The 26130-nt window shown below is 44.7% G+C and overlaps 1 protein-coding gene and 1 pseudogene across 2 annotated transcripts; both read left to right on the top strand.

Moving 5' to 3' along the window:
• Positions 1–247: 247 nt before the first annotated feature.
• Positions 248–595, top strand: LOC110563453 (large ribosomal subunit protein eL30-like; annotated as a pseudogene).
• Positions 596–8717: 8122 nt separating this feature from the next.
• On the top strand, positions 8718–25816 carry Nom1 (nucleolar protein with MIF4G domain 1). 2 transcript variants are annotated; one of them, XM_021660534.2, is made up of 11 exons: positions 8718–9694; positions 10078–10205; positions 11734–11929; positions 13908–14231; positions 15429–15539; positions 16309–16476; positions 17159–17280; positions 18794–18926; positions 19323–19454; positions 22375–22484; positions 23507–25816. In XM_021660534.2, the coding sequence occupies exons 1-11, from the start codon at positions 8738–8740 to the stop codon at positions 23679–23681; spliced, it is 2556 nt and encodes an 851-aa protein (XP_021516209.1). In that variant the 5' UTR covers positions 8718–8737; the 3' UTR covers positions 23682–25816. The 2 variants fall into 2 exon arrangements, with proteins under 2 accessions (XP_021516209.1, XP_060230177.1); XM_060374194.1 differs by lacking the exon at positions 13908–14231.
• Positions 25817–26130: the final 314 nt, after the last annotated feature.

Genomic DNA, 26130 nt, shown 5'->3' with positions numbered 1-26130 from the left:
AGGGTGGGATTGGGAGGAGATGAGGGAGGGGCCCACAGTGGGATACAAATTGAATAAATTGTAATAAATGATAATAATTAAAAAAGAAAAAGAAAACAAAGAAACCCTTTCTTTCCAGTTGCTTTTGTCAGGGTATTTTACCTCAGCAATAAGACAGATAATTACTGCAGCAACTCAAATGGCAATTAAAACTTTTTTCTGGGCGGCTGATCTTGGTTGCAGATTGTCCCGCACCTGAGACAGGAAGATGGTGGCCGCGAAGAAAACAAAAACAAAAAAAATCTCTGGAGTCCATCAACTCTAGGCTTCAACTTGTATGAAAAGTGGAAAGTATGTTCTGGGATACAAACAGACTCTGAAGATGATCAGACAAGGCAAAGTGAAATTGGTTATTCTGGCCAACAGCTGCCCAGCTCTGAGGAAATCTGAATACGATGCCATGTTGGCTAAAACTGGTGTCCATCGCTACAGCGGCAATAATATTGACTTGGGCAGAGCATGTGGAAAATACTGCAGAGTGTGTACACTGGCTGACATTGATCCAGGTGATTCTGATATTATTAGAAGCATGCCGGAACAGACTGGTGAAAAGTAAACCAGGAAAGTTCAATAAAACTTTACCAGAGCGCCTTTAAAACGAAACAACAAAAACACCTTTTTCTGACTTTGCAGCTGTATAGAGTATGTCTTTCTTTTTATATTTTAATTTTATCTTTACCTACATGTATGTGTGTGTGCTGTGTGTGCTGTGTGTGCTGTGCATGCTGGTGTCAACAGAGAGAAGAAGCTGTTATCCGCTCCCCTGGAGCTGGGGTTACAGATGCTTGTGAGCCACACACCATGGGTGCTGGAAGATGAACTCTAATCTTTGCAAACTTGAGTTCTCTACACAAGCAGAAAGTGCTCTTAAAAACTGAGCCATCTTCTTCAGCCTCATCAGACAGAAATTCTTAAAACTAAGCATTTTAACATAATATAATTCAAAGATATACACATTTGCTTCTTGGATGTTGAAGAATAGTGTGTTCTGTAATTAAACTGCAGATTCTGTAAGAGCAGAAAACTTTGCATGTACTGTACAGTAAAATCCCTGTAATTCATAACATGTGTTTCAGTGTCTGTTGGTATTGTGTGGCATGATGGCATGTGTAATACAAAGTGTCTCTGTTATGAGTTCAGAACCAGAGCTACAAGCGGTGTGGTAGCTCATCCCTATAATCAATCCTGACACGCAGGAGATACCTGTGAGTTAAAGTCTATCTTGGTCTAGGTAGCACCTTCCAGACCAGCCGGAATTACAGAGTGAGACCCTGCCTCACAAAACAAAGCAGAACTGGGCAGCAGACCAGGACTGCGGTGAGGTCACAGGATACTGCACAAGTAAGCATGGCCAGAAACACCTGCCCTTGTGGAGTATTTCATTTTAAATTAGGTTTTGATTGTTGCACATTCAGAAACCTTTTACAATTGCCAAATGTTTCATACCACCCACGTTCAGTTATATAATCCAGTTTAGACTTGTGCCCCACAGTTTAGGACCCGCGTGCTTGATAATAGAAAAACACAGAGAGAATAGGGGGAAAGTAAAGGAAAAATTCAAGCACTAACAGAAAGGGATGATGCATCTGAAATCCTGTCAGAATCAGATACAGCCTTCCATTTCGCAGATAGGCAAGGACTAGTCCGTGGGGACCAGTGCGAACAAAGGCTTCTCAAGGACCTTGGTAATTGGGTGAGATTGATAACTACAGTGAAAGCCATGACATTAATAATAGAGGGACCAATGACACAGACAAATATATTTACAAGTCACTGACTCAAGTTGAGGTCTGCGACCTCAACTTTACTGCTTTCAAATTTATTTATGGATCCATGTCCTAATGTGATAAACAGTTGGCTTGTAAACTAAAGATACTGAAAACTAATACATATAACTTCAGCTGTTTTTCCTGTTGCACTATGTGAGAGATGTCAGCCAGGCCACTGGTCCAGGATAACTCCTTACTCATCTGATGAATGGATGAGTGTGTCAAAGGATGAGTAGCCTACAGCTAACTCTTAATAAACAACAGGTCATTCCCCTGTATACAAACTTGGTGAGAACACCAAAGTTCTACCACAGGGCCAGCAGTGTCCCTCTTTAAGGCCAATGTGACCACACTGTGTCTCCAAGTGCTGCCCAAGGCTCAGGGAGGGAAACTGGATCCCTAGACTTTCAGTTGAGCCATTACATAATTAATTCCAAGAGGAGAAAATAGAGTCAGGAGCCTCAGAGACCTCATCTCCACCCCCACTGCCTTAAAGCACCAAAGAATATAGAAAGACCTTTCTTTCATCTGTCCTTCCTCCTTCCTTCCTTGCCTCCGTCCCTTCCTATCTTAGTTGTGGTTACTATTGCTATGGTGAAACACCATGACCATGGTAACTCTTATAAAGAAAACATTTAACTGGGGCTGGCTTAAAGGATTAAAGGAGATTTAATCCTTTATCATCATGGCGAGAAGCATTATGACAAGCAGGCAGACACGGTGCTGGGGAAGTATCTGAGAGTTCTACATCCTGATCATCGGCAGCAGGAAGAAAGACACTGTGCCTGATTTGTGCTTCTGAAACCTTAAAGCCCACTCCCCCCATCCCCCACACTTCTTCCAACAGGGCCACACCTACTCCAATCAGACCACACCTTCAATAATGCCACTTCCTATGAGTATATGGCGGACATTTTCATTCAAAGCAAAACCAGGGGGAAAGAGTTTATTTCTCTCACAGTTTCATATTATCAAAAGCTGTGAGAGAAGGAACACACACAGGGCAGGACTTGGAGGAAGTTGCTGATGCAGAGGCCATGAGATGTGCTGCTTACTGGCTTGCTCCTCAACACTTTGGGACCACCAGCTTAGGAGTCCTGAGCTAGGCCTTTCTGCATCAATCACTACTAAGAAACTGCCTTTCAGCCACATCTCATGGAGGCATTTTCTCAATTAAAGTTCTCTTAAAGATGATTCTAGCTTGTCAAGTTGACATAAAACTAGTCAGTACACTACCTTTTCCTTCCTTCCTTCTTTCTTTCTCCTTCCATTATTCATTTGCTCAGTAAACATTGGAACGGCCCTTATGCTCCAGGAGTCGGAGGGCTGCACTGCAGAAGTAGAGCAAAACCGAATCTGAGCTTTCCTCTTTGAAGACTGGCATGGAGACAGCCAACACAAAGAATAGCATCAGGACTGCTGGTAGAGCATCTTTCACACATGTGGAGGCATGGAGTGAGGCACCCACCTGGAGCACCTGGAGGACTAAGGATGGGCAAAGCGGAGGTTGGTCATACCTGCCCAACACAGGCTGGGGCTCCAAGACTCAAAGGGATTCATCTTTCGTGCCAATCCTACTTTATACATGATACTATAGATTAGAGACTAAGCGCTTAAAGATCTGAAGCAGAGGGGTGGCCAAGGGAGACAGGCGCTCTGGCCCCAGTCGTGTACTCCTCCTGCCCAGTGCCCGCCTCTCTCCACTGCAGCCAAGTGATTCTCACTGTCCCCTGACACAAAGCTAACCCAACACATTGTCCATGGAAATCCTCTCAACACCTTAAGGTGTCGGGAAAACCTCTTCCAGAACTGGCCTATATCTGTCCTTTGCAGAAGAATGTTCCAGCCTTCTCCGTTATTCTCTACACCCTTCTCCAGATGAACCTTCCATCCTCCTCCTCCAAGAAGCCAGTGCGGCACCACATAGCTAGCTCGACCCCATAAGGAAGAGCAATGTTTAAAGTGATACCCCATGATGCAAAGACACTGGAACCAGAATGCCCATCACTGTGTGGGGATCAGGGACTGGGAAGAGGGGGTGAGGGGCAACAGAGCCATGCAGAATCCCGGGAATCAGACTCCAGAGAACGGACTCAAGGTGCAGAGCTAACTTTATTGTCCAATGTAAAAGCCTTTAAACGACTGAAAGGCCAATCAAACCATCCATGCTAGCTTCAAGCACCAATAATAATCAATCAAGTTGGTACAACTATAGGGAAATGTGGGGGGTGGGGGGCAAGGTCATCTTAGAAGACACCTGTAAAGAAGGGGGAGACAGTCACAATGCTAGCCTTAGATTTTGAGACTTCACTAGTGTGCTAAGACTCAACGCTGTGCAGTGTGTCAGGAGCCTTTGGAGTCGCTAAGACTTCACTCTCCATTCCCTATGGGCCTCACCACAACTGTGGTCCTCATCACAGGAAAGTCCTCCATCTCACTTCTCCAAGCAGAGCCACTATCCTTTATACAGAACTTCCATCTAACTCCTCTGAACATGCCCTCATGTAATTTCTTCAGATGGGGGCCCCATGCCCCTTGTCTTAGTTAGGGTTACTATTGCTGTGATGAAATACCATGACCAAAAGCAAGTTGGGAAGAAAAAGAATTATTTGGAATCTGGTGGGCTCATGCACCATGCCTACAGAGGAATTGGCATGGGACTGGCAAGATTGGAGCATGTTCAAACACCAGAAGTCTCACATTTCAGACTTAAAATCTTATCCTGAGAACAAATGGTGCGGGACAAAGCTCTCTCACTGTTTTCTGTGCCTGCCTCAGGATCATATGATACGGCCCCCATGGTTACAGGTGGCCACTTGGCGTTACAGGTCTTGTCACGAGCTTGTCTCGTGTTCTTTCCCCACGCAAATACAGCATTGCAGCATCCTAGTCCCAATCACACACATTCATCCTCAAAACCCTTCCCACTGCTCAAAGCTTATAAGCCCCTGTTTCATATGAAATAAACCAGCTAGTACCATCCACTTGTCATTTATTCTGGGGAAAAAAAGGGCTCCCCTCTTCAACAAAGAATGTCTTGGTCACTGCTAGAGCTGTGAGCAGGCCACTATTTTTTTCGAGATGCTCTACCTACTACCTACAGTGCCCATGTGCTGGAGCAAGTGGCCAGCTGTTCCCAAAGCAGCCACAGACTCGCTAGAGTCAGGCTGGGCCCTCATTGCTGCCTGCTTGGACTTCTGAGTCCTGAACTCCCCTCTGCCACCTGGCCTGGTGCCGGCAGCCGGTAAAAAGAGCAGTAACACTTACTGAAGAAAAATCTTTTCTCATGCATTTCAGGCTGAACCAGAGATCTTCTGGCATGGATCTCGGGTCTGTGTCCCATCCTTCTCAGCCCAGAGTCTAGGATTCCTGGGAGAGGTAGAACCTTTGACCCTGCACTTTACCCTTTTCCCGACTGGAAGCCAATGGCCCTTGAACTTCCCTGAGGGAGAAGTGAGCATTTCCAACCTGGCAGCATCCAGGCCTCCTGGGAGACTCATAACCACAGGAGTCCACTTTCCACATCCTAATAGTCCACCACTGAAGAAAGTCAGGACAGAATTCAAGCAGGGCTGGAACTTGGAGGCAGGAGCTGATGCAGAGGCCATGGGGAAAGGCTGCTTCCTGGCACACTCTTCCTGGCTTGCTTAACCTGCTTTCTTACAGAACCAGCCCAGGAATACCACCACCCACAATGGACTGGACCCATCAACCACTAATTAAGAAAATACCCAGCTGGGCACATTGGCACATACATGTAAACCCATAATCCGTGAGGTATAGGCAGATGGATGACTGTGAGTTCGAGGCCAGCCTTGTCTATAAAGTGAGTTCAGGACAGCCAAGGCTACACAGAGAAACCCTGTGTCCAAGGAAGGAAGGAAGGAAGGAAGAAAGGAAGGAAGGAAGGAAGGAAGGAAGGAAGGAAGGAAGGAAGGAAGGGAAAAGCAAAAACCCCACAGCTGGATCTTATGGAGGCAGTTTTTTAGTTAAGGTTCCCTCCTTTCAGATGACTCTGGCTTGTATCAATCAAGTTGACAGAAAACTAGCCAGGACATCTCTTTTAGACAGACCCTCCATCTGTCTCTCAACGGGCTTTATTCACGGTTGTTGTGTCTCTATGGCAGAATGCCTGACAGAAGGAAGTTGTAGAGAACACACTTATTTTGGATCATCCAGAGGGTCTCTGTCCATCGTGGCAGGAAAGCCCTGAAAGGTTGGCTCAGATGATGTCAATATGAACATGCATTGTAGAGTGTTCACATGGCAGCTGCCCGGGCAGCAGAGAGGACAATTCCAGTGTTCCCTGGTTTTCTCCTTTTCCTTTTCCTTACATCTGGACCCTGCCCATGAGATAATGTAAACCACATCTGGGATGGGTATTTTCCTCTCTTAAGCCTCTGGATATTCCCCAAAAGACAAACAAAAAAGGAGCCTCAGTGCCTCAGGTGATTGTAAACCGAGTCAGGTTGACACTGAAGAGTAACCATCATAGTTTGCTTTCTGTAACTGTGATGAACACCATGACCAAAAAGCAGTTGGGGAGGAAAGGGCTTATTTGGCTTACACTTTCACATCAAGTCCATCTTTGAGGAAAATCAGGGCAAGAACTCAAATCAGGAACCTGAAGGTAGGAACTGAAGCAGAAACAGTAGAGGAACAATGTTTGTTAGATCTCGCCCAGGCTTTGTTCAATTACCATTTCTATGTGATGGCTAAAGAAACTCCATTTTATTCCAGGCATCCATCTTGGCATACACTAGCTATTTGTCTCTGACTCCAGTCCCTGGAAGATAAGTTTTCAGTAACTGACTCAGTAACCCCCTCACATACACCCACCCAAAAAAATGTATAGCTATGACCATCTATTTGTTATGATATGACTGGTTTTGTTTTTTTGGGTTTTTTTTTGTTTTGTTTTTGTTTTTGTTTTTTTACTTCTGTAATTTGCTTACACAGATACACAAAGACAATTTTGAGTTGCCTTAACCACTTAACTTGACAGAACAGACCAGGTTTTTTTTTGTTGTTGTTGTTTTGTTTTTTGCTTACTTACATAGATACTGAGGGTCTTCTTGTGGCTTTCAACTTTAAAAAAACTCTCCCCACACTCCTTCTTCATGGCAACCTCAAATTTGGCTCAGCGATTGGTCATCCTGCTAGCAGCTAATCAAGAAATCTTTTAATTATATATATTTGATTGAATCCAGGAGTCACAAACTCCACAACACCTGTACTTTCTATACCTCCCTCTGGTTACTTGGGCTGGAGTGGCACCACTCACAGTGGGCTGAACCTTCCTACACCAATAATTAACCAAGAAAATGCCTCAAAGCTTTGTCTACAGGCCAGTCTGATGAAGACGTTCTCAACTGAGGTTCCCTCTACCCAGATGACCCTGGCTTGTGTCAAGTTTACAAAAAGTCAACCAGTGTAGCAACCATCACACAGGCACTGCATCCTTTCCCAGAGGGGTGCTATCCTCCTGCTCTAGTCAGCACCCTTTCCCCATCTCCCTTCAAGACATTCTCTTGGGATCCCATGGAATTCTACAGGACTTCCTTCCTTCCTTGACAACACTGGTGAAGACACTGAGGCTGCATCGTCTCTATATTCACCAACTGTGCAACTCAAACCGGAGCTGCACCACTGCTAACAGTAATGACCTAGTCTGCTCACGGCTCTATAGACATGTATGCAGCATGGGCCAAGCATTGTTCTAAGCTCTCTGCACCTATTATCTCATCTAATCTTCATTCACCCTTTTAAGGTTAGCAGTGCCATCACAATCATCTTACAAAAGTGTTGTAGTGTAAAAATAGCCACACAAACCGCTCAGACTCCAGCCTCAGTTAGAGATGGATGGTTTATTGGAATGCTTTTTCCAAGCTGATCAATCATGGCCACAGCAAGGAATTGGGAGCATAACTGTGGCATCTACAAGTTCTCATAGCAGGGTTTCTATAGAAAGAACCAAATGCAAAGGAAATGGGGGGGGCAGTAACACATTTTGGCTAACTGTACTAAGCAATATTGAGTTTTTTGGCTAACTAAACAAAGTATTATAAGCTATCCTTTAAACTGATTGGTCCTAAGTGAGGTAAGGGAGGCAGGGCTCAGGGTCTTCTAGAGTACATCCAAAGTATAGCCACGTGTGTAAATAAGAAGGGTGAAACCAGAGTGTAGCCAAGTGAATAGATAACAAACTATGAGTTATGACACTATTGGATTATAAATTCAGCTATGAACAACTGCTTTCAGGAAGCAACGTTGAAAAGTTTAAATTTCTGAACTTAATTTCACCTTAGAAATAAGGTGGAAGCTGAATACAAAGATGGCTGCAACTTTGTCTCAAACAGCAGGCTACAAAAAAAAGACATACTCTTTACCTGAGAAATCACTCTTCTTAGAATGTGGCCCTCAGGTTCTGCTCCTCAAAATATAAAATACTATATATTCAAAGATATTTATTACAGTATCATTTCTAATAGAAAAATGTTGGAAATAACTAGTCAGGTGCAATGCTGTGGGCCTGGAGTCCTAGCTACTCGAGAGACTCAGCTTGGGAGTCCTAGAACCCAACAGTTCAAGTTCAGCCTGAGCTACAGACTGAGAAACTGCCTCGAAGGGGGAAAGAAAAAAAGATACACTGAGAAACAGCATTTACTCCCTTCCTTTGGTACACATGCATGCACGGAAAGGATGTGTGCAAAGGGCAGTTATGTTACAGCCATACCTAGGTGACTTCCGCAGCGCACCCCAACACAAAGTACAAGGCTTCAGCTTTCAAAGGACTCAGCTTTCAAAGCGTCTGTGACTTCGGCCCTCCGACCAGCAGAGGGCATCTCCTCCTAAACACTCGTCCGGAAGTCCCGCCCCTGACGGAAGTGATGCAGAGAACATCCCGGAAGTTAGCGGCATCTGCAAGCATGGGGGCTGCCGGCCGCGGCGGATCGCTCCGGCGCATGGCTCACACGAAGCGTGCCAACAGCCACCGCGGTCCGGGCGGCGGGCAGGGGCCGCTGAAACGGTTGCGGCTTGCGGTGGAGGACTTCGTGCGGACTACCTCCGAGAGCGATGCCGGTGAAGGCCGCGGCGCTGTGGCGCGCTCCCGGCCAGGTGGGCGAAAGAGCCGCAAAGAGCTTCGTAAAGAGAAGCGACACCTGAGGAAAGCGCGGCGCCTCCAGAGGACCGTGGGCTCTGGGTCAGGGGGCCAAGAGGGAAGTGCCGTTAACGGTGGCCGTCCGCTGCCCACTGAGAAGCGACCGACCTCCGCCAAGGCCACCGCGACCCCCGCCAAAGCCAAGGCTTCCTCCTCTAACATCGAAGCCTCGGCGACCCAGGCTGAGGCCAAGTCTTCCTCTTCCAAGGCCACGGCGACTTCAACTCAAGCCAAAGCAAAAGGTGCTCCCGGAAAGCCCGGTCCTGCTACCGCCGCCTCCCGGAAGCGGGCCCTCCTAGCGGCCAACGAGGAGGAGGACCGAGAGATCCGAAAGCTGGAGCGATGTCTCGGCCTGAACAAGCGCAAGAAGAAGGGCGATGGTAGCTCTGTGCCGCTCAGCTTCGCTCGCGACGGGCTGGACTACATCCTGGGGGCTCTGGAATGTGGGAAAAGCGGCGGCCTGTACGAAAGCAGCGAGGAAGAGGAGGAAGAGAAGGTAGAAACTGGACAGACACTCTTGGAGAGTGACCTAGAGAGCAGTTCCGAGGAAAATGAAGAGGACTCGGACTCGCAAGCGCAGCGGGAGGATCAGGAGGATGTAAACTCAGAAAGGGAAGAAGAAGCAGAAGGTGGGACAAGAGAAAGTAAAGAGAAGAAGAGAGTACGCTTTGCAGAAGTCGTGGAGAAGAGCGAAAGTTCTTCGGAAGATGACGCAGAACATCAGGTATGAAATAATTTGTAGGGTCCCTGGGTTGTCATTCCGAATGGGTTGAGGAGGCAGGGCACAGAACAGTATTAGCACTGACACACATTGGCAGCCACAGCCTGCTGAGCGACAGGCCAACCGAGGCCATTCTAGGCATTCATAGAGCTTCACTTCGTTAAATAGCAATCTCCCGTAATGATAGCCACCCCAAGCCGGGCACAGTGGCGCACAACTGTAATCCCAGCACTCTGTGAGGGCTGCCTCGCCAAAAAAAAAAAAAAAAAAAAAAGATTGCTGTCTCAAGTTTGCATGAGGTTTGTATTTGGAGTAAATAATGAAGAAAAATACTGTTTTTTTTGCCACTGTAGTTTTTGTTTTGCAATTTTTTTCCTGTCTTCAAGGAGAGGCACTGTGTTGAAAGTGATGAAAAGTACATCCCACCTCGGTTGAGGGGTGAGGAGACAGTGGATGTCCACAAGAAGGAAGAGCTCGAACGACTGAAGAAACATGTTAAAGGCCTAATTAACAGGTAACCTTGCAGAATTATGCACACTATCACTTAACTATAGAAACTATCTGAAGAGCAAACGATGGGTGCTAGGGCTAGACCAGGTTTGGGATCCTTGTTCTTAATGTGAGATAACTGGACCTGACCTTGAAGAGGTAGGGTGTTCAGCTGTTTGATACTGCCCTTACCATGTTTGAAAACTCTGCTCTTAACTGCTGACCTATCTCCAGCCCAGGCACTTTAGTCTTAACGAATAAGTTGGAATCACTTATCTAAAGCCCTCTCCACTTCTTTCATGTCCCTCATTTAGATCTCTCTTCCAAGCCCTATTAAGATGCCACTGTCCTGCACCTCATCTGATTTTGTCATATTTCAAATATGTGTTGTTCTTTCATTGCTTAACTTGTTATTATAGATCATTTATTGTTATAAAGACAATGTGGGGAGGTCCTTAAAGGGATCATTCCCAGGCTAGACTACAGTTAAAAAACAAAACAGAGAGAGAGCTGCAGATGTGGCTAAGTTGGTAGAGTACTAATCTAACATACACAAAGCCTGAAGTCCTCCCTATCTTACCAGACTACATAAACCAGGAACGGTGATACTTGCCTATAATCCCTGTAATCCAAGTTCCCAGAAGGTAGATGTAGAAGGATCAGAAGTTCAAGATCATCCTTTCCTACATAGAGAGTTTGAGACCAGTTTTGGATACATTATACTGTTTCTCAAAGGAAACTGGCACATAGTGCCCACAATTTTTTCAGGTCTCATCATTTTTACAATAGAGATTGAGACTGATTCTATGCAGTTTTGTTGCATGAAGATTTGGGTGACTGCTACCACTATCAAAGGAGCATGGCTGTTCTGTCATACAAGCTCTCAGGCCAGCCCTGTCACACCTCCTCTTTCCTCTGCTGTGATTTTTAATTTTTTTTATTAAAGCCCATAACATCCTGTAATTTGACTTTTACCTGTTGTTTTACAGCAGATTCAGTATTAAGCACAGGTACATAGGAACTGAATGTGTTTGTGTCATCTAAGAGATGAATAATTTCATGTTTTTTCTTTTGTTTGCTTATTTGTTTTGTTGGGTTTTTTGTTTGTTTGTTTGTTTGTTTGTTTGTTTGAAGACGAGTTTTCTTTGTGTAGCCTTGGCTGTCCTGGATACGATTTGTAGACCAGGCTGACCTTAATCACACAGAGATCTGCCTGCCTCTGCCTCCCCAAAGTACTGGACCTACAGGCGTGGGCCACCGGGCCTAGCTTCATTTTTTTTTCTTAACTTAACCACCTGGGAATGATCGCTGTCTCGGGGGTGGGGTGGGGGTGGGGATATTCAATCAGGCTACCTATGGGCATATGCACACACTTAGAGAGGATCCCAGGGTATGTTTCAGTGGCTGGGCTCAGCTAAAAGACAGTTATATTACTTCAGGATTCTAGAGTGTGTTATGAGCAGGTTTTTGTGGCAAAGTCAGGATGGTTTCTGGGTCAGAAATCTACATGAAATAGAATTTATCAGTAACACTCTGCTCATCCTCTATTGCAGGTTGAGTGAGCCAAACATGGCTTCTATAAGTGGACAGCTAGAGGAGCTATACATGGCCCACAGCAGGAAGCACATGAATGACACCCTGACAACTACCCTCATGGATGCCTGTGTCACTTCCTCAGCCATGCCCAGCAGGCTGATGATGGAGCATGTCCTCTTAGTCAGCATCCTTCACCACACAGTTGGAATAGAGGTACATCTGTGCCTTTTTTCACCCTAACTTTGTCATCTGGAATGATACTCCATCATGGAGTCAGTGAGGTTGAGAAGTGAAAGGCCTTGGGAAGCTAAGGACAGAGGAGAGAGTGACCTAACTACCTCAGAAGCCCTGCTGTGCAAGGTCTGCCCTTGCTTTCTTAGGACTTGTGTTTCTTTGGTGTTCCCCATCCACACAAGGACTATGCTTATTTTCACATGTGAATGTCTTGAGTTCATTTTCTTGCCATTACAAAGCGTAATGGGTGCCCTAGACAGCTTTCCTGGTGCCCCATAATCACAGTAATTGACACTGTTCTGTGGCTGCTGTGGCGCCTCCCCCATCCTAGAGCACACTGAGACAGTTCAGCAGACTTAATCAAAGTGATTTTAGTGCAAACAGCATTTCAGTGAGTTATTTTAAAAGTCATAGATGTGACCACCACAGCATATCAGGAATTTACTTGATTTGAAAACCTGAAATTATTGGTCCTACTTCCCATTTAAACCTTTGCTAATAGCATGAAGGACAGTGAAATGACTTGTTCAAGGGGAAGTCATTATAGTACTTTAGCTAATGGCATCCACTAAAGCTTGTGCCAGAAACACTACGCTCTCAGGATGCTGGTTTCCATTAAACTCTGCTGAGAAACCCTCCCAGGAACTCACGGAAGAAAAAAATGTTAAAGGTGTTCTAAGCTACTGTGTGCCTTTTGTCAGTCACTTAACATTCAGGCCTTTGCAGATTTGTACTGAAATCCGTGTTAATAACATGATTTTTACTTATATCTCTAAGTTATACTAGTATGTTTAATTTTAAAGATGTAATAGAATTTAAACTTTGGCCTGTTTCATCTTTGGACCTGTCTATGTGCTGAAAACATACCTGAGTTGGCATCTTAGTGTTTCTTGCTCTGAAGCATCCTGACTGTGTTAACATTGTACATGAGCATAAGATGATGTCCTCCGAGCAGAGGGTGATATTAGGTATCTCTAAAGTGAGAAAACTTAAACTGGGACTCAGCCTCAGGCCTTTAGTTTTGGCTTCCAGAAATTACTATTGCCAGTCTGTTGTGTCTTTCTGGATTCTTCAGCTTCATTTTGCAATGTAGCAATCATGTGTACTTGCTCATTATACTCTGAGCTGTCTTTGGATTTCATCAGTCCTCCTGTGTCTGTATGTCAAACCTAATATGAATTTTAGCTTAAATCCACTGACATTGACCCAGATTTTGACTGGCTGCCACACCTGCTTACCCTTGCCTAGTTCGTGGAGACCTAGACCATATGCGGGGAGTCACACCTAGTGACCCCTGCCCTTTCTTTCCATCTATCACAGTTACCTTACTCATCTCCCAGCTGGATGTCCTGCAAGAGAAATAGTCACAGGATAGTGGCACCAGCAGGAGGCTCAGCCACTATTATTTCTGCCTTCGGGTTTCATTGCTGTTGTTCAGAACCACCGTAGGTTCAGGTCCTGCCCTTCCTCCTCCCCAAAACACACTTAGGGATTGTAAATAGAATGTTTCAAAACAGCAAGGGGACAGTGTCATAGTCATCTTGCCCAGCTTCTTCAGGCTTCTGCTCGTTCTTGGCCTGGTACTATCATCTTTATGTGGATTCTGGCATCAAACTTAGATCACCAGGTGGGAAGCAGGCACTGGCACATTTTTTAAAAGAAAATTTTCCAGGGAGCCCCAACATCTGGCTGAAAAACACTTTGTTGTTGATTCTAAAGTAATGAGAGTATCTTTAGAGAGATTTGTATGCCAAGGCTAGCACTCAGCACTGTTTGTTATTTAGACTCTTCTCATCCATATGGAAGCCCGATCTCCTGAAGCCTGCATTCTTAGTCCCCACCTCCCCTGTTGGAATTCTTACCCCACCTGTCTTCGCGTTGCGCTTTGCAGGTATTCATGCGGGTTGACAGGCAGGATCCCAGAGTGACGTGATGACATTTTTTCCATCTCCTTCAGGTTGGTGCTTGCTTCCTTGAGGCTGTGGTAAAGAAGTTTGATGATGTCTATAGAGATGGAGGTGAGGGGAAAGAACTGGACAACCTCTTTACCATGATTGCCCATTTGTACAACTTCCACGTGGTACAGTCTCTCCTCATCTTTGACATTTTGAAGAAGCTTGTTGGAACTTTTACGGAAAAAGACATTGAGCTGATCCTGTTGATGCTGAAAAATGTGGGCTTTTCATTGAGAAAAGATGATGCTTTGTCGCTTAAGGAGCTGATCACAGAAGCCCAGGCCAAGGCCAGTGGGGCAGGCAGCAAGTTTCAGGACCAGAACAGGGTAGGAGTGCCACTTGACCTGCTGAAGCACAGAGTGACAGAACACAAATGAGTATCTAGCTGAACAATGTAGCCTCCAAGCCCCAGTGCTCTTTGTACTCTTCTTGCCTTATATGCTGAAAACATACAGTGGCTTTGTCTTTAGTCTCAAACTGACATTGGTTTTGAGGGGTTTGTTTTTGTTTCCTTGGATTTTTGAGATGGAATCCCACTATATAGCCCAGGCTGACCTCATGATCCCATTCAAGTGCTGGAGTTATGGATATTTACCACCATCTCCTGCTTGAATTTGTTTCATATTTTATGATTGTAATGAATTTGTTTGCCCTTTCAGAACCTGTTTCCCAAGAGGCTGTGTACAGGCTTGGGTGTCAGCCTGGGTCAGATGTGTGGCACTGCTTCTGAGCAGCAGAGGCTTGGTCTAACCAGCTGATTTTCCATCTGTAAAATGGACTCGCAGGTCCCACCTCACCTGAGGTGTTAGGAGAGCTCATTTAGGGAGAAAGCAAAGTGTGAGCTATTGAAGAGCTCTAGTGTGGGAGCCTGGGGCCTTGGCCAGAAAGAAGCTAGGACAGGTCTGAAGCCTCACATGGGCCCAGAGAGACAGGGTTTTTTGGTTTGGGTTTTGGGGGGTGGGATAGAGGGAGATCATAGTAGATAGTGCATTGGCAGATGTTCTACTTACGTGGCCACTTTGACCCCAGTGTAGAATGATGGAAGGTGGCCAGAGCAGGGGAAAAGGCTCCAGGAATCTTGAGGGGGAAAAAAAAAAAAGTAGCGTGTATGAATGTGGTGGCAGTGGTGTAGCCTTGGCAGTCAGAAGTGAGCAACTTTTGGATGGGAGTTTAGGATCACCCTACGAGACGTGCAGGAGATCTGAGGCTGGAAGGGAGGATGCCTGCTTCTGAATAGTCAAGTTGGCATCAAGATAAGTCTTGAAGAAGGGTTTTTCCAGGAAGGGTTCTGGGCTACCCTCATACCAGGGCTGGGGTTGTGGGGTGGAGGAGGGAAGGCCTCTGGATGGTTTTTATAATACTGCATCACTGAATGAAGTATTGAAGGTGGGACAGACTGCCTCCAGGCTGTGAGTGTTCTCTTCAGTAGTGGCCCTCTGCTTCAGCTGTGAGGTATTTCTTGCCAAGTTGAATCATCAGTGACTACTGATGATGAGTTTGGGTGGTTTTTCTTTTCCCTTAAGGTACGGTTTATGTTGGAGACGATGCTGGCTCTAAAGAACAATGACATGCGTAAAATCCCTGGCTACGATCCTGAGCCTGTGGAGAAACTAAGGAAGTTACAGAGAGCTCTGGTGAGTGATATCGTATTCTGGTTTGTCCTGAGCCTCCCTGCCATTAGGCACTCATTGTGACAATGAGGCTACATTCAGCATAAATCTTAGAAACTGTACAATTGGCCAAGCAGTGAAGCATACCTCTAAGCCAGTACTCAGAAGGCAGAGGCAGGCAGATCTCTGAGTTCAAGGACAGCCTGGTCTACAGAGTGAGTTCCAGGACAGCCAGTGCTACACAGAGAAACCCTGACTTGAAGAGAGAGAAATTGAGAGAGAGAGAGGAGAAAAAAAAAAAACAAAAAACCTGTATATTTGTAGTGAGATTGTGGAACCTTCATGCGTAGGAATCATCAGGTTGGTTGACTGTTCAGTATGAGTCTCCCAAGGTACTGAACTCAGGCTATGTGATAGCTTCTTCTGTGGGTACTCAGAAAGCCAGGAGGTCCCACCTGGAAACAGGTGGCTCTCCTCAGATGTCCAACCTGTTGTCTTGCCAGTCAGCATGAGATGCTCACCATAATCATTCTGAATCTGTAGTCACATAGTCATTGATGCAGAGCCCAAGTCACACACATTTGGACTGTGGGCTGACAGACTTAACACACAGAACACTGAGAGTTGTGGCTCTTTCTGACACTTTTCCAAACAAGCTCACTGTCCCAGTTGTCCATGATTCATTGCTGTAGTCATATACCAAACCTGCCATTGTCCAACAAAGCATGACAGAAGTGGGAAGTGTGAGCCAGCTAAAGCACCTCACAACGCCCTTTTTTTTTTTTTAAATCAGGTACGCAGTGCTGGCTCCGGTTCTGAGACTCAGCTTCGAATCTCCTGGGATGGCATCTTGAATGCAGAACAGACTGGTCGCTGGTGGATTGTGGGGTCTGCATGGAGTGGAACCCCAATGATTGACAACAGTCATCACACACACCTACAGAAGCCACTTGCAGGAACGGTATGAAGATCCCTGTTGGCTGCCTGGCCATGGGCACCTACTGTGTCAGAAGTCTGTTCTGCTGAAGTTCTGCTGAAGTTGCTCCCTGTTAATTCTTAGCATGAGGCTTCATAGAAGTAGCTCATGTCAGCCTGTGATTAATTCTGTTACTCTACTTCTTAAGAATTTTTTAAAGTTCCAAACTTAGTTTAGACAAAACCTAGAAATTGAATGGAATGACAGAGGTGTGAAAATGAAACTTGTTTGAGAAGAGCTGTTGTTGGAACTCTACCTGCTGTTCCCAGGAGGTAGAGGTTCTAGTCCCTAGTGTGGATTCAAAGTGTGACTCCAATTTCCTTCTTGTCCAGGGAGGGACTCATCTCACTTTGTAGTTGTGGCTCCCAGGCTCTGGCATCAGCTTGTATGAACTTGGTCTTCATCTGATGCATAGATCTGATCCACCTCCCAAGAAGGCTCCCCCTGAGCTTTTCTCCCTTTGCAGGAATTGCCTAAGAATACAGATATGCCATTTACGTGCATACATGTATATATGACTTACAATCACATTGTGCTCAAATGTGTGTGGTACTCTTCGGAAACTCAAGTTTAGAAACAAGCTATGCTAAAGAACAAGGTCCTGTTTCTGAGGAGACTGCTTCCATCAAGACATGGAGGGTCTGGGCACTGATCTCTCTCTTTTCAGGTTAGCTCCAAGATGCTGGAGCTTGCTAGAAAGCAGAGAATGAACACTGATGTCAGGAGGAACATATTCTGCACTATAATGACGAGTGAGGACTTCTTGGATGCTTTTGAAAAGCTGTTGAAGTAAGCATTGGTGTGAAAACTTTGATCTTTTATGTAATAGACATAACAGAAGTAAGCTGATTTAGGTTTTAGCTTTCGGATAATTTGAGTAACTGAGTCCTGTTATTGTCCTCTGACCTGGGCTTCTGAGTCCCATGTGACCCTCATACAACATTGATCCATACTAGTGTGTCATTGGTAAATAGCACTGTGTAGTGCCAAGATTTGAGACCTTGGCTGGCAGTGTTAGGCAGCCAGCCACCTGACAGTCTGTCAGGGCTGTTGGTCATCAGGAATTGTTATCTGTCTTTCTGACTTTTTTTTTTTCCTGACTCTTTTTTTTTTTTTTAAAGATTTATTTATTATTTATACAACATTCTGTCTGCACATCAGATCTTACTATAGATGGTTCTGAGCCACCATGTGGTTGACTGGGAATTGAACTCAGGACCTTCGGAAGAACAGCGAGTATTCTTAACCTCTGAGCCATCTCCCAAGCCCCCTTTTCCTGACTCTTAATATAAATCTTACAATATAGTTTCTGTAATTAGCTATAAATTTTACAAAGTGTTTCTAAACAATTGAATGTTAACTCCTTCCTTTATCTGGTTCAAACTTAGAAACAAACACGAGTCTGATGATTGGGTTTTTCTGAACTGGACCTTGTTGATAGGGAAGCCTTGAACTTTCATATGTTTCTGAGGCTTTACCATTTGCTGAATGTAGATAGCACTGAGTCCCCTAGTCAGTGCTGCTTGGGGACTCAGTCCTTTCCACTAGACTCCTCAGCAGGGAAGAATTGATTTTGCCATAAAAATTGAAGCAGACCTCCTTCACGCCACACTCCTGTGGCAGGTGGGAGAGCTGCTCCTGTCCTTCACCAGACTCAGCATAGTAGACCTGACCCTGGTGGCTAAGGCACAAGTGAGCCCACCCTGAGGACATGAGGGCAGAAGAATTGGCCCTGCTGAACCTTGCCAGCTGCTGCATTGGATGAGCTAGCCAGGGCAGTACTGGAAAGCTCACCTAGGTGGTATGGACACGGGAGACCTGGCAGGCTGACCAACTCAGCTACCTCCCAGGCCCAGGCTTTTGAGTTGGCCCACCCCATCTATGATCTGCTGGAGCGTGTGAAAGGGCCGATCCAAAGCTGTAGGATCTCCATGACACAGGGCAACAGCAGGATAGCTAAGAGGAGTCCTCATGAGGATTCAATATTGACAGTGTGGCAAAAGCCAGAGGCCTTGAACCAGACCAGTGACTCATTGCAATGAACATTTGTAGGTAAAGATATGTAGACAAAAGGGTATACTCTAGGACACACTGTGACACACTACAGCTTCTACCACTTTTTTTTTTTTTAATTCTCTTTATTTTCTTTTGCGGGAGAGGTTGCAAGGGTGGAGGGCAGGTACAAAGGGATGGGGAGATGAGTGGGATTGGGGTTCATGATGTGAAATTCACAAAGAATAAACAAAAAGTTAAAAAAAAGCAATTGGAAGAATATGTTCTTATTCTAGCTTGCTGTCTACAGGCTTGGGCTGAAGGACCAGCAGGAGAGAGAGATCGTCCATATCCTCATGGATTGCTGCCTGCAAGAGAAAACCTACAACCCTTTCTACGCTTTCCTGGCTAGCAAGTTCTGCAGCTATGAAAGAAGATTCCAGGTAATTTAAAAGACCGCCAGTGTGTCTGCCTACATTGGAGAAAAGATGCACTAGTGGGACAAGGTGACAAGGGTCCAGCCCAAGGCATCCTGTCTGTCACAGCTGGAAAGACTGGCCAAGCTGGCTGGGTGCCTCTGCAGTGTTTCAGGGCACTGGTCTTTTCTGTAGGTTGCTAACAGCCGTTCTTCAAAGCCATTTGTTGACATGTGGGACAAAACTACAACCAAAAGGGACTACTGTGGTGGTGTCGGGAAGGGACAGTGAAGTTGTTCTTAGTCCTGGTTTGCTTTATCGACAACAGGTGACTAAGAATTAGAGAACCTTTAAAATACCATCCAGATGAGCTCTCCAGTGGTTTCTTGAATTTTAACTTTTTTCTTCTTTAATGTTATCTAGATGACTTTCCAGTTCAGCATCTGGGACAAATTTCGGGACTTAGAAAATTTGCCAGGCACTAAGTTCTCAAACCTGGTTCATCTGCTGGCACACTTGTTGAAGACAAAATCACTTCCACTTTCTGTCCTAAAGGTTTGTGTAATACAAGAAATTAGTAAAAACTTCTTTTTTTTTTTTTAATTTTATTTGCATTGGTGTTTTGCCTGCATTTGTCTTGTGTAAGGGTGTCAGGTCCCCTGGAACTAGAGCTACAGATAGTTGTGAGCTGCTATGTCAGTGCTGGAAATTGAACTTTGATCCTGTGAAAGAGCATCCAGTACTCTTAACCACTGAGCCAGCTCCCTAGCCCCAAAAGTATAATTCTTTTCATTTGGTGTATTTTTTTAAGTGCATTTTCTGAAGTGTTTGTTTGTTTTTGGTTTTCAAGACTGGGTTTCTCTGTGTAGCCCTGGCTGTCCTAGAACTCTGTAGACCAGAGTGACCTTGAGCACAGAGCCCCACCATCCTCTGCCTTCTGAGTGCTGGGATTAAAAATGTGCGTACACACACACACACCCATACACACACCCATCCATCGCAATCTATGAAGTGTTTTTATTATCATAGCCATCACAGAAAATATCAGTCAACACATGATGTAAATTTACTTGGAGAGTTAGTGTCCAGTTACAGAGTTTGGATTTTTTTTTCTGCTTTAAATTTATTTTTGTGTGTGTGTATGTATATGTTTGTGTTACGTGTGTAGACTTGCATGTGCCAACATCAAGACAGCTAGCAGGGATTGGTTGTCTGTCTCCACCACATGGGTTCTGAGGAGCAACTCAGGCCATCAGGTTTGGAGGCAAGTGCCTTTACCTACTAAGCCATCTCATCAGCCCCAGTTACAGGTCTTTGATAATTAAGTGGGGTTAATGTCCTGGTCCTGGTTATACAGTGCTGAACTGCTCATAGCTCACTGGGAACATAGAGCAAAGTCGGACTCTGGCTTCAGGGTTACTCTTGCTGTAGTGAAAACAGAATGGCGAAAAGCAACTTGGGGATGAAGGGTTTGTTTCACTTACACTTCTAGGTAAGTCTGTCTACCAGGGGAAGTCAGGGCAGGAAGCTGGAGGCGAGAGATGGTACAGAGGCCTTAGAGGAACATAGTCTGTGTTCTTATAGAACCCAAGACAACCAGCCCAGAGATGGCCCCACCCACCATGAGCTGAGCTACAGCAATCACTGCAGCCCATTTTATGGAGACATTTTCTTAATTGAGGTTCCCTTCTCTCTGATGACTCTAGGTTTTGTCATGTTGACATAAAACTAGCTAGGACAAACTTTCCTCCTTGTAAAGATGCAATTGTAGATCTTCATTGCAAAATACCATAGGATTGTAGTTCCCCACCATTGTACTTGGAGCCTTCAAAGCCTTTAGAAGACAGTGAAGTCTAGGCACAGTAGGTAGGATTCAAGGTGGGTGTGCCAGTATCCTAAGAGATCCTGAGGTTTTGACTAGACTAAAAGAGGTAAACAGCAGAGAGTCAGGATGCTAAGTTCAGAGTCCTTCTGTGACATTGCTGGTCTTCAGTGCAGCCTCATATGTCCTGTGTGTATTTGTCCTTCATGCTTTTCATCAAAGTATCTGCTCACAACTTCCTTATGAGTATAAGAAGTGGGGCAGGAGCCAGTTGTGGGAGATAGGGCTTGTATTAGTCAGGGTTCTCTAGAGTAATAACTTACAGAATGAAAAATATGCATATATATATACATATATACATACATATATATACATATATATGAGGAGGAGGAAGGAGTCTAAGTTGTAGCCTTGCTAATCTAAGACTGACTAGCTGAATAGAAAGTTCAAGAAACCAGTAGTTACTCAGTCCGTGAGACTGGATGTCTCAGCTGGTCTTTCATATACACTGAATATGGAAGAAGTAGATTCCAGTGCCAGTGAAGGAATGGGCTTGCCAGCAAGGTAGGGTAAATGGGCAAAGAGCAAAAGCTTCCTTCTTCCTTGTTCTATATAGGCTTCCAAAAAATGTATAGTCAGCATCCTGATGAGAAGTACATCTTTCTACTTCAAATTATGCAAAAAAAAAAAATCCCTCACAGGTGTGCCCTCCATTTCAGAATTTTAGTTAATTCTAGATGTAGCCTTGGCTGTGCTGGACTCACTTTGAAGACCAGGCTGGCCTTCAGCTTGCAGAGATTCACCTACTTCTGCCTTCCCATGTGCTGGGTTTACAGGCATGTGACACCAAGCCAGGGAGGAGGAGCCATTCTTTTTCATTTAAGATTTTATTTATTTTATATATGAGTGCTCTGTCTGCATGTACGCCTGCATGCCAGAAGAGGGCATCAGATTTTAGATGGTTGTGAACCACCGTGTGGTTGCTGGGAATTGAACTCAGAACCACTGGAGGAACATCTCCAGCCCTGAGCCACTTTTTTTTTTTTGAGACTTATTTACTTACATATTTTATGTATTATGAGTACTGTATTTTCATGTGTGTCTGTCTGCATGCCAGAAGGGGGCATCAGATCCCATTACAGATGGTTGTTGTGAGCCACTCTTTAATGTGGTGTTTATCCTTGTTCCCAGGCTTTTTTTTATATCCTTTGCCTGTATCTGCAAGCAGACTGTGGGCATAGCTCAAGCTTATCTGGACAGTACCTTGTTACCATACCCTGTCTTCTGAAAGCTTTTTTTTTTAGATCAAGAGCAATTTTATTAGCATTTTGTAAAAACTCAGCAGGTGCCTATAGGAGAGAAGGAAAAGTGATCATGCCATTTAAGAGGTCATGGAGGTCAGACACAAGTCAAAACAGATGGAGGTTTTAGAGAAAGATGCCCAAAATTTTGGAAGAAAAGCCCAAAGTGTTTCTCCTCTACAGACTAGAAGTGTGTATCCCCTGTAGCTATGGTCCCCATCACCATGTAGTTCACAGTCTGGGAGCCAGCCAGCAGTAGGCTCCTGACAGCCAATGTTGCAGAGAGCAGGAAGGGTCATAAATCATGGTAAAATATCATCATGATGATGTTTTCCTATCTCCTGACCCTTAGGTAGTTGAATTCAGTGAGCTGGATAAACCCAGAGTCCTCTTTCTACGGAGAGTGTTGACTGCACTGCTGATGGAAACAGAAGAAGAAGACCTGGGTTTGATTTTTTCAAGGTATGTGCCGGTGTTCCCTGAGTAGACATTGGAAAAGGCAGAGATTGCCATGGGAGCCAGCCTGGGGGTTACTCCCATCTCACTGCTGTTAGTTCAGAAAGCCAGGTTTATGCCTAGTATACAGTTTTAGTCCTAATCTAAGTTATAGTATCCATGTACTAGATTGAAGAACTGTTAAGACTTACCTAATACAGAACAATGATTTACAATAAGTAGACATATTGAGTCGTTTCTTGGGCCATTTCATTTTCTTCGAATGAAGTGCTGGGACTTGAGCCCAAGCTAAGTGTGTGCTTCTTCTACCAATAAGCCTCCTCCCTGGTCTTCAGGAAGTTCTTAGGTGGAAGCTGGGCGTTGTAGTTCAATTTTCTAAACTGTGGTGGCACACACCTTTAATCCTAGCCCTTGAGAGGCATAAGCAAGTGATTCTCTTGAGTTTGAGGCCAGCCTGGTCCACAGAGCAAGTTCCAAAACAGCTAGGACTCAGAGAAACCCTATCTCAAGGTTGGAAAAACAAAACAAACCAATCCCACAAATAAATAAATAGATAGGTAGATAAATAAGTAAATGGGTAGAGAGATAGATAAATTAGATAAATAGGCTGGCTGTGACCATTTATGGCAACATGTGCCAGTAATCCTAGCACCTCAGAAACCAAGGCAATAGGGTTGCAAATTTGAGGCCACTCTGGGCTCCCCTTAAAAAAAGAAGCTAGGTGTAACACATTCCTGAGGTGACAGCTTTTCTCGAGGTTGAGCCAAGGAAGATTCTTGGAGTCTAGGAGTTTGGTGCTTAGACAGAATCGCAAGTCTCTGCCTAAAAATACAGAGATTTTCTTAACTAAAGGGCACTGGTGGGGTGTCTCAGTAGCAGAGCACTTACCCTATCGTATGCAAGACCTTGAGCTTTTTCCCATCATCTAAAACCGAATGCCTACAAGTAGATGTTTGCTTCTTGAGGTACCAGGCACTGAGATCTGGAAGACAAGCCCCTCCCTGACTGTGTCTCCAATTCTCTTTCAGAGTGTCTGACAACCCAAAGCTTGGAATGTTGCGAGAAGGCCTGAAGCTCTTCATTAGCCACTTTTTACTGAAGCACACCCAGGCTCACCAGAGTGCTGAGGAAGCCAGTCTGCTGAGAGAAAGGGCAGGCCTTGCATCCAAGTCTTTACAGGGCAAAGCCATCCTGAGAATGTAGCCAAAGGATAGGGAACATTTGACCAAGAGATGTAATTTATGAATTCAAAGGACTATCCTGCCTCTAAGAGCAGGAGGAATTGTGCCATGCTCTGTTGTGATTTAAATACTATAATTTTCCAGTGTTTTTGGAGCAAGGTTATATTGTGTATTTTAAATGTATATGTATATATACAGCAGATCAAAGGAAAGGGGGAGAGAAAATGGGGTATTAAGGCATGAGGGGAAGGTCAAGATCATAAATTAATGGCTTTTTTATGTTCTAAATTTTGGTTAAAAGATCAAAAGCTGGGTGAGGAATGGTTCTACATACCTTTAATCTCAGCACTTGGAAGACAGAGGCAGTCAGTCTCTGAGTTTGAGTCCAGCCTGGTCTCCATAGTGAGTTCTAGGATAGACAGCAAATAGAGACCCTGTCTTCAAAAAAAAAAAAAACTAACTGGTGCTTAGACTCTGATGTCTTCTGCTCAGCAGTCCCACTAATTTCAGATAGGTATTGAGTACTTGTTAGGAAGAAGGGAGAGATAAGAACAGAGATAAAATGATTGTGTTTAGTAAGGATTAGTGCCCGCAGAAGTCTGGAAGAAAAGAAATAGCCTTGGAGGCATGCTTCCTTGGAGTCTTCCTTATTTTACAGCCTTAAATATGTTTGCTCTCTCTCTCTCTCTCTCTCTCTCAAATGCTAGACTTGATTAACCCTGACCTTCTGTTATTGAAAAAGCAACTAAACAGAAGTAGAAAGGTTTTAAATCAGAGCTTTTATGCCCAACAGTGTCCGTGCAGAGTGCTCATTTCAGGCAGATAGGCACATATGAGGGATGTTCTGCGTGAATTGTTCCTTCTGTTTTAGCTTTGAACAGCATGTCACTGTATGGTGTGTTCAGATGAACAGATCGGTCAGGTCTCCATGCAGGTCCCTGAGGACTGAGCCTGAGGTGGGCCAGCAGTGCCTGCTACTATTTTTGTGCTATGACAGATAGCTGACAAGAGGAGCATAAGGAAGGGTTTCCTGGGGCTCATACTGTGTTGGCACATCAGAGTGGGCTATCCTACAGCAAGAGCTTGAGGCATCTGCAGTCAGGAGACAGAGAGATGGAGCAGGTGCTCAGCCCACTTCCTCCTTTTTAAGTCCAAGAGCAGCCCATGGGATGGTGCCTCCCAGAGGTTTGCCTTCTAGATGATTCTGGATCCTAAGTTGTAGTAGAACACTGCTTGAACCCTGGGCTCCTCAGTTTCACACACACACAAAATTTATGAATTCAAAGGACTATCTATTTTTTATAAACTATAAAAAAAAGTTTATTTTTTTACTTACATTTTCTAAATTGTATGTGTGAGTGTATGGACATGTGTGAATGCCTTTGGAGGCCAGAAGAGGTCTGCCCTGGAGCTGGAGTTCCAGGTGGTTGTGAGCTGCCGAATTTGGGTGCTGGGAACCAAACTGAGGTCCTCTTAGAAGAACAGCAAGCACTCTCAACCACTAAGCTAGATCTCCAGCCCCTGGTATGTCTTTTTGTACTCCCCTCACCCCATTCCTACCTCACCCCCCACCCTCCCAGGACAAAGTATCTCTATGTGTATGTGACCCTAGCTGTCCTGGGATTCAATATGTAGATTAGGCTAACCTCTAACTCAAGAGCTCCACCTGTGCACCCTCCCCCAGTGGAATTAAAGGTATCTATCACCATGCCAGGCCCCACAAAATAAGTGCTTTAAAAAATGTGTTATACCTCCATTTGAAAAGTACTGCAAGGGACTCAGACAAGCAATTCTAAGTGTGTGTCTCTATCTGTCTGTGTCTGAATGTGTGTATGGTATGTATGTATGTATGCGGGGCAGAGGTTGCTCACGCCTTTGATTCCAGTACTCGAGGCAGAGGCAGGCAGATCACTAGTTTGAGGACAGCCTGTCTACAGAGCAAGTTAAGTATAGATTAGGCATGGTGGCACACACCTTTTATTCCAGCATTCTGGATGTAGAGGCTGAGTTCTCAGCCAGCCTGGTCCTCATAAGGAGTTGCACAACAGCCAGGGCTACATAAAGAAACCCTGTCTCAAACAACAACAATCATATGGTGAATTTCATCTGTAAAATAAAGATGTAAATTTTATTTAAAAATAAACATCTTTTAAGCTATTTTCTGTAGTATGTCACCACCACTGAGTTCTGAGGCTGACCTGAGTCTCTCTGTGGGGAGTTGGCTTGGGTCTATCATTGAAGCTGCTGGCACAGGGCTGTATGAGATTGTTCATAATTGGTTGGTTCATCACCAGACTCTTCCCTTTATCATGTGAACTTTCCTGAAATAACAAAGCATGTTGAATACAAGAAGGCCAAATGTTATGTCCAAATGAAGGAAATAGCTACATAGGTTAGCCTTCTGTGATGACTCTAGATTGGACAGAGGAAAATTTTCTATTTTGTGTTTAGCCTTACCTACATTAAGAGGC

Source organism: Meriones unguiculatus, chromosome 21 (assembly GCF_030254825.1).
Source record: "Meriones unguiculatus strain TT.TT164.6M chromosome 21, Bangor_MerUng_6.1, whole genome shotgun sequence".
Taxonomy (NCBI): Eukaryota; Metazoa; Chordata; class Mammalia; order Rodentia; family Muridae; genus Meriones; species Meriones unguiculatus.
This window is presented reverse-complemented; position numbering and strand designations above follow the sequence as displayed.

What these genes read in the sequence shown, in the direction of transcription:
- Nom1 (XM_021660534.2), top strand. Translation starts at nt 8,738, where the DNA reads ATGGGGGCTGCCGGCCGCGGCGGATCGCTCCGGCGCATGGCTCACACG. An exon ending in GTTAAAGGCCTAATTAACAG is followed by an intron (nt 10,206 to 11,733) that starts GTAACCTTGCAG and finishes CCTCTATTGCAG; the next exon opens with GTTGAGTGAGCCAAACATGG. An exon ending in AGAAGCCACTTGCAGGAACG is followed by an intron (nt 16,477 to 17,158) that starts GTATGAAGATCC and finishes CTCTCTTTTCAG; the next exon opens with GTTAGCTCCAAGATGCTGGA.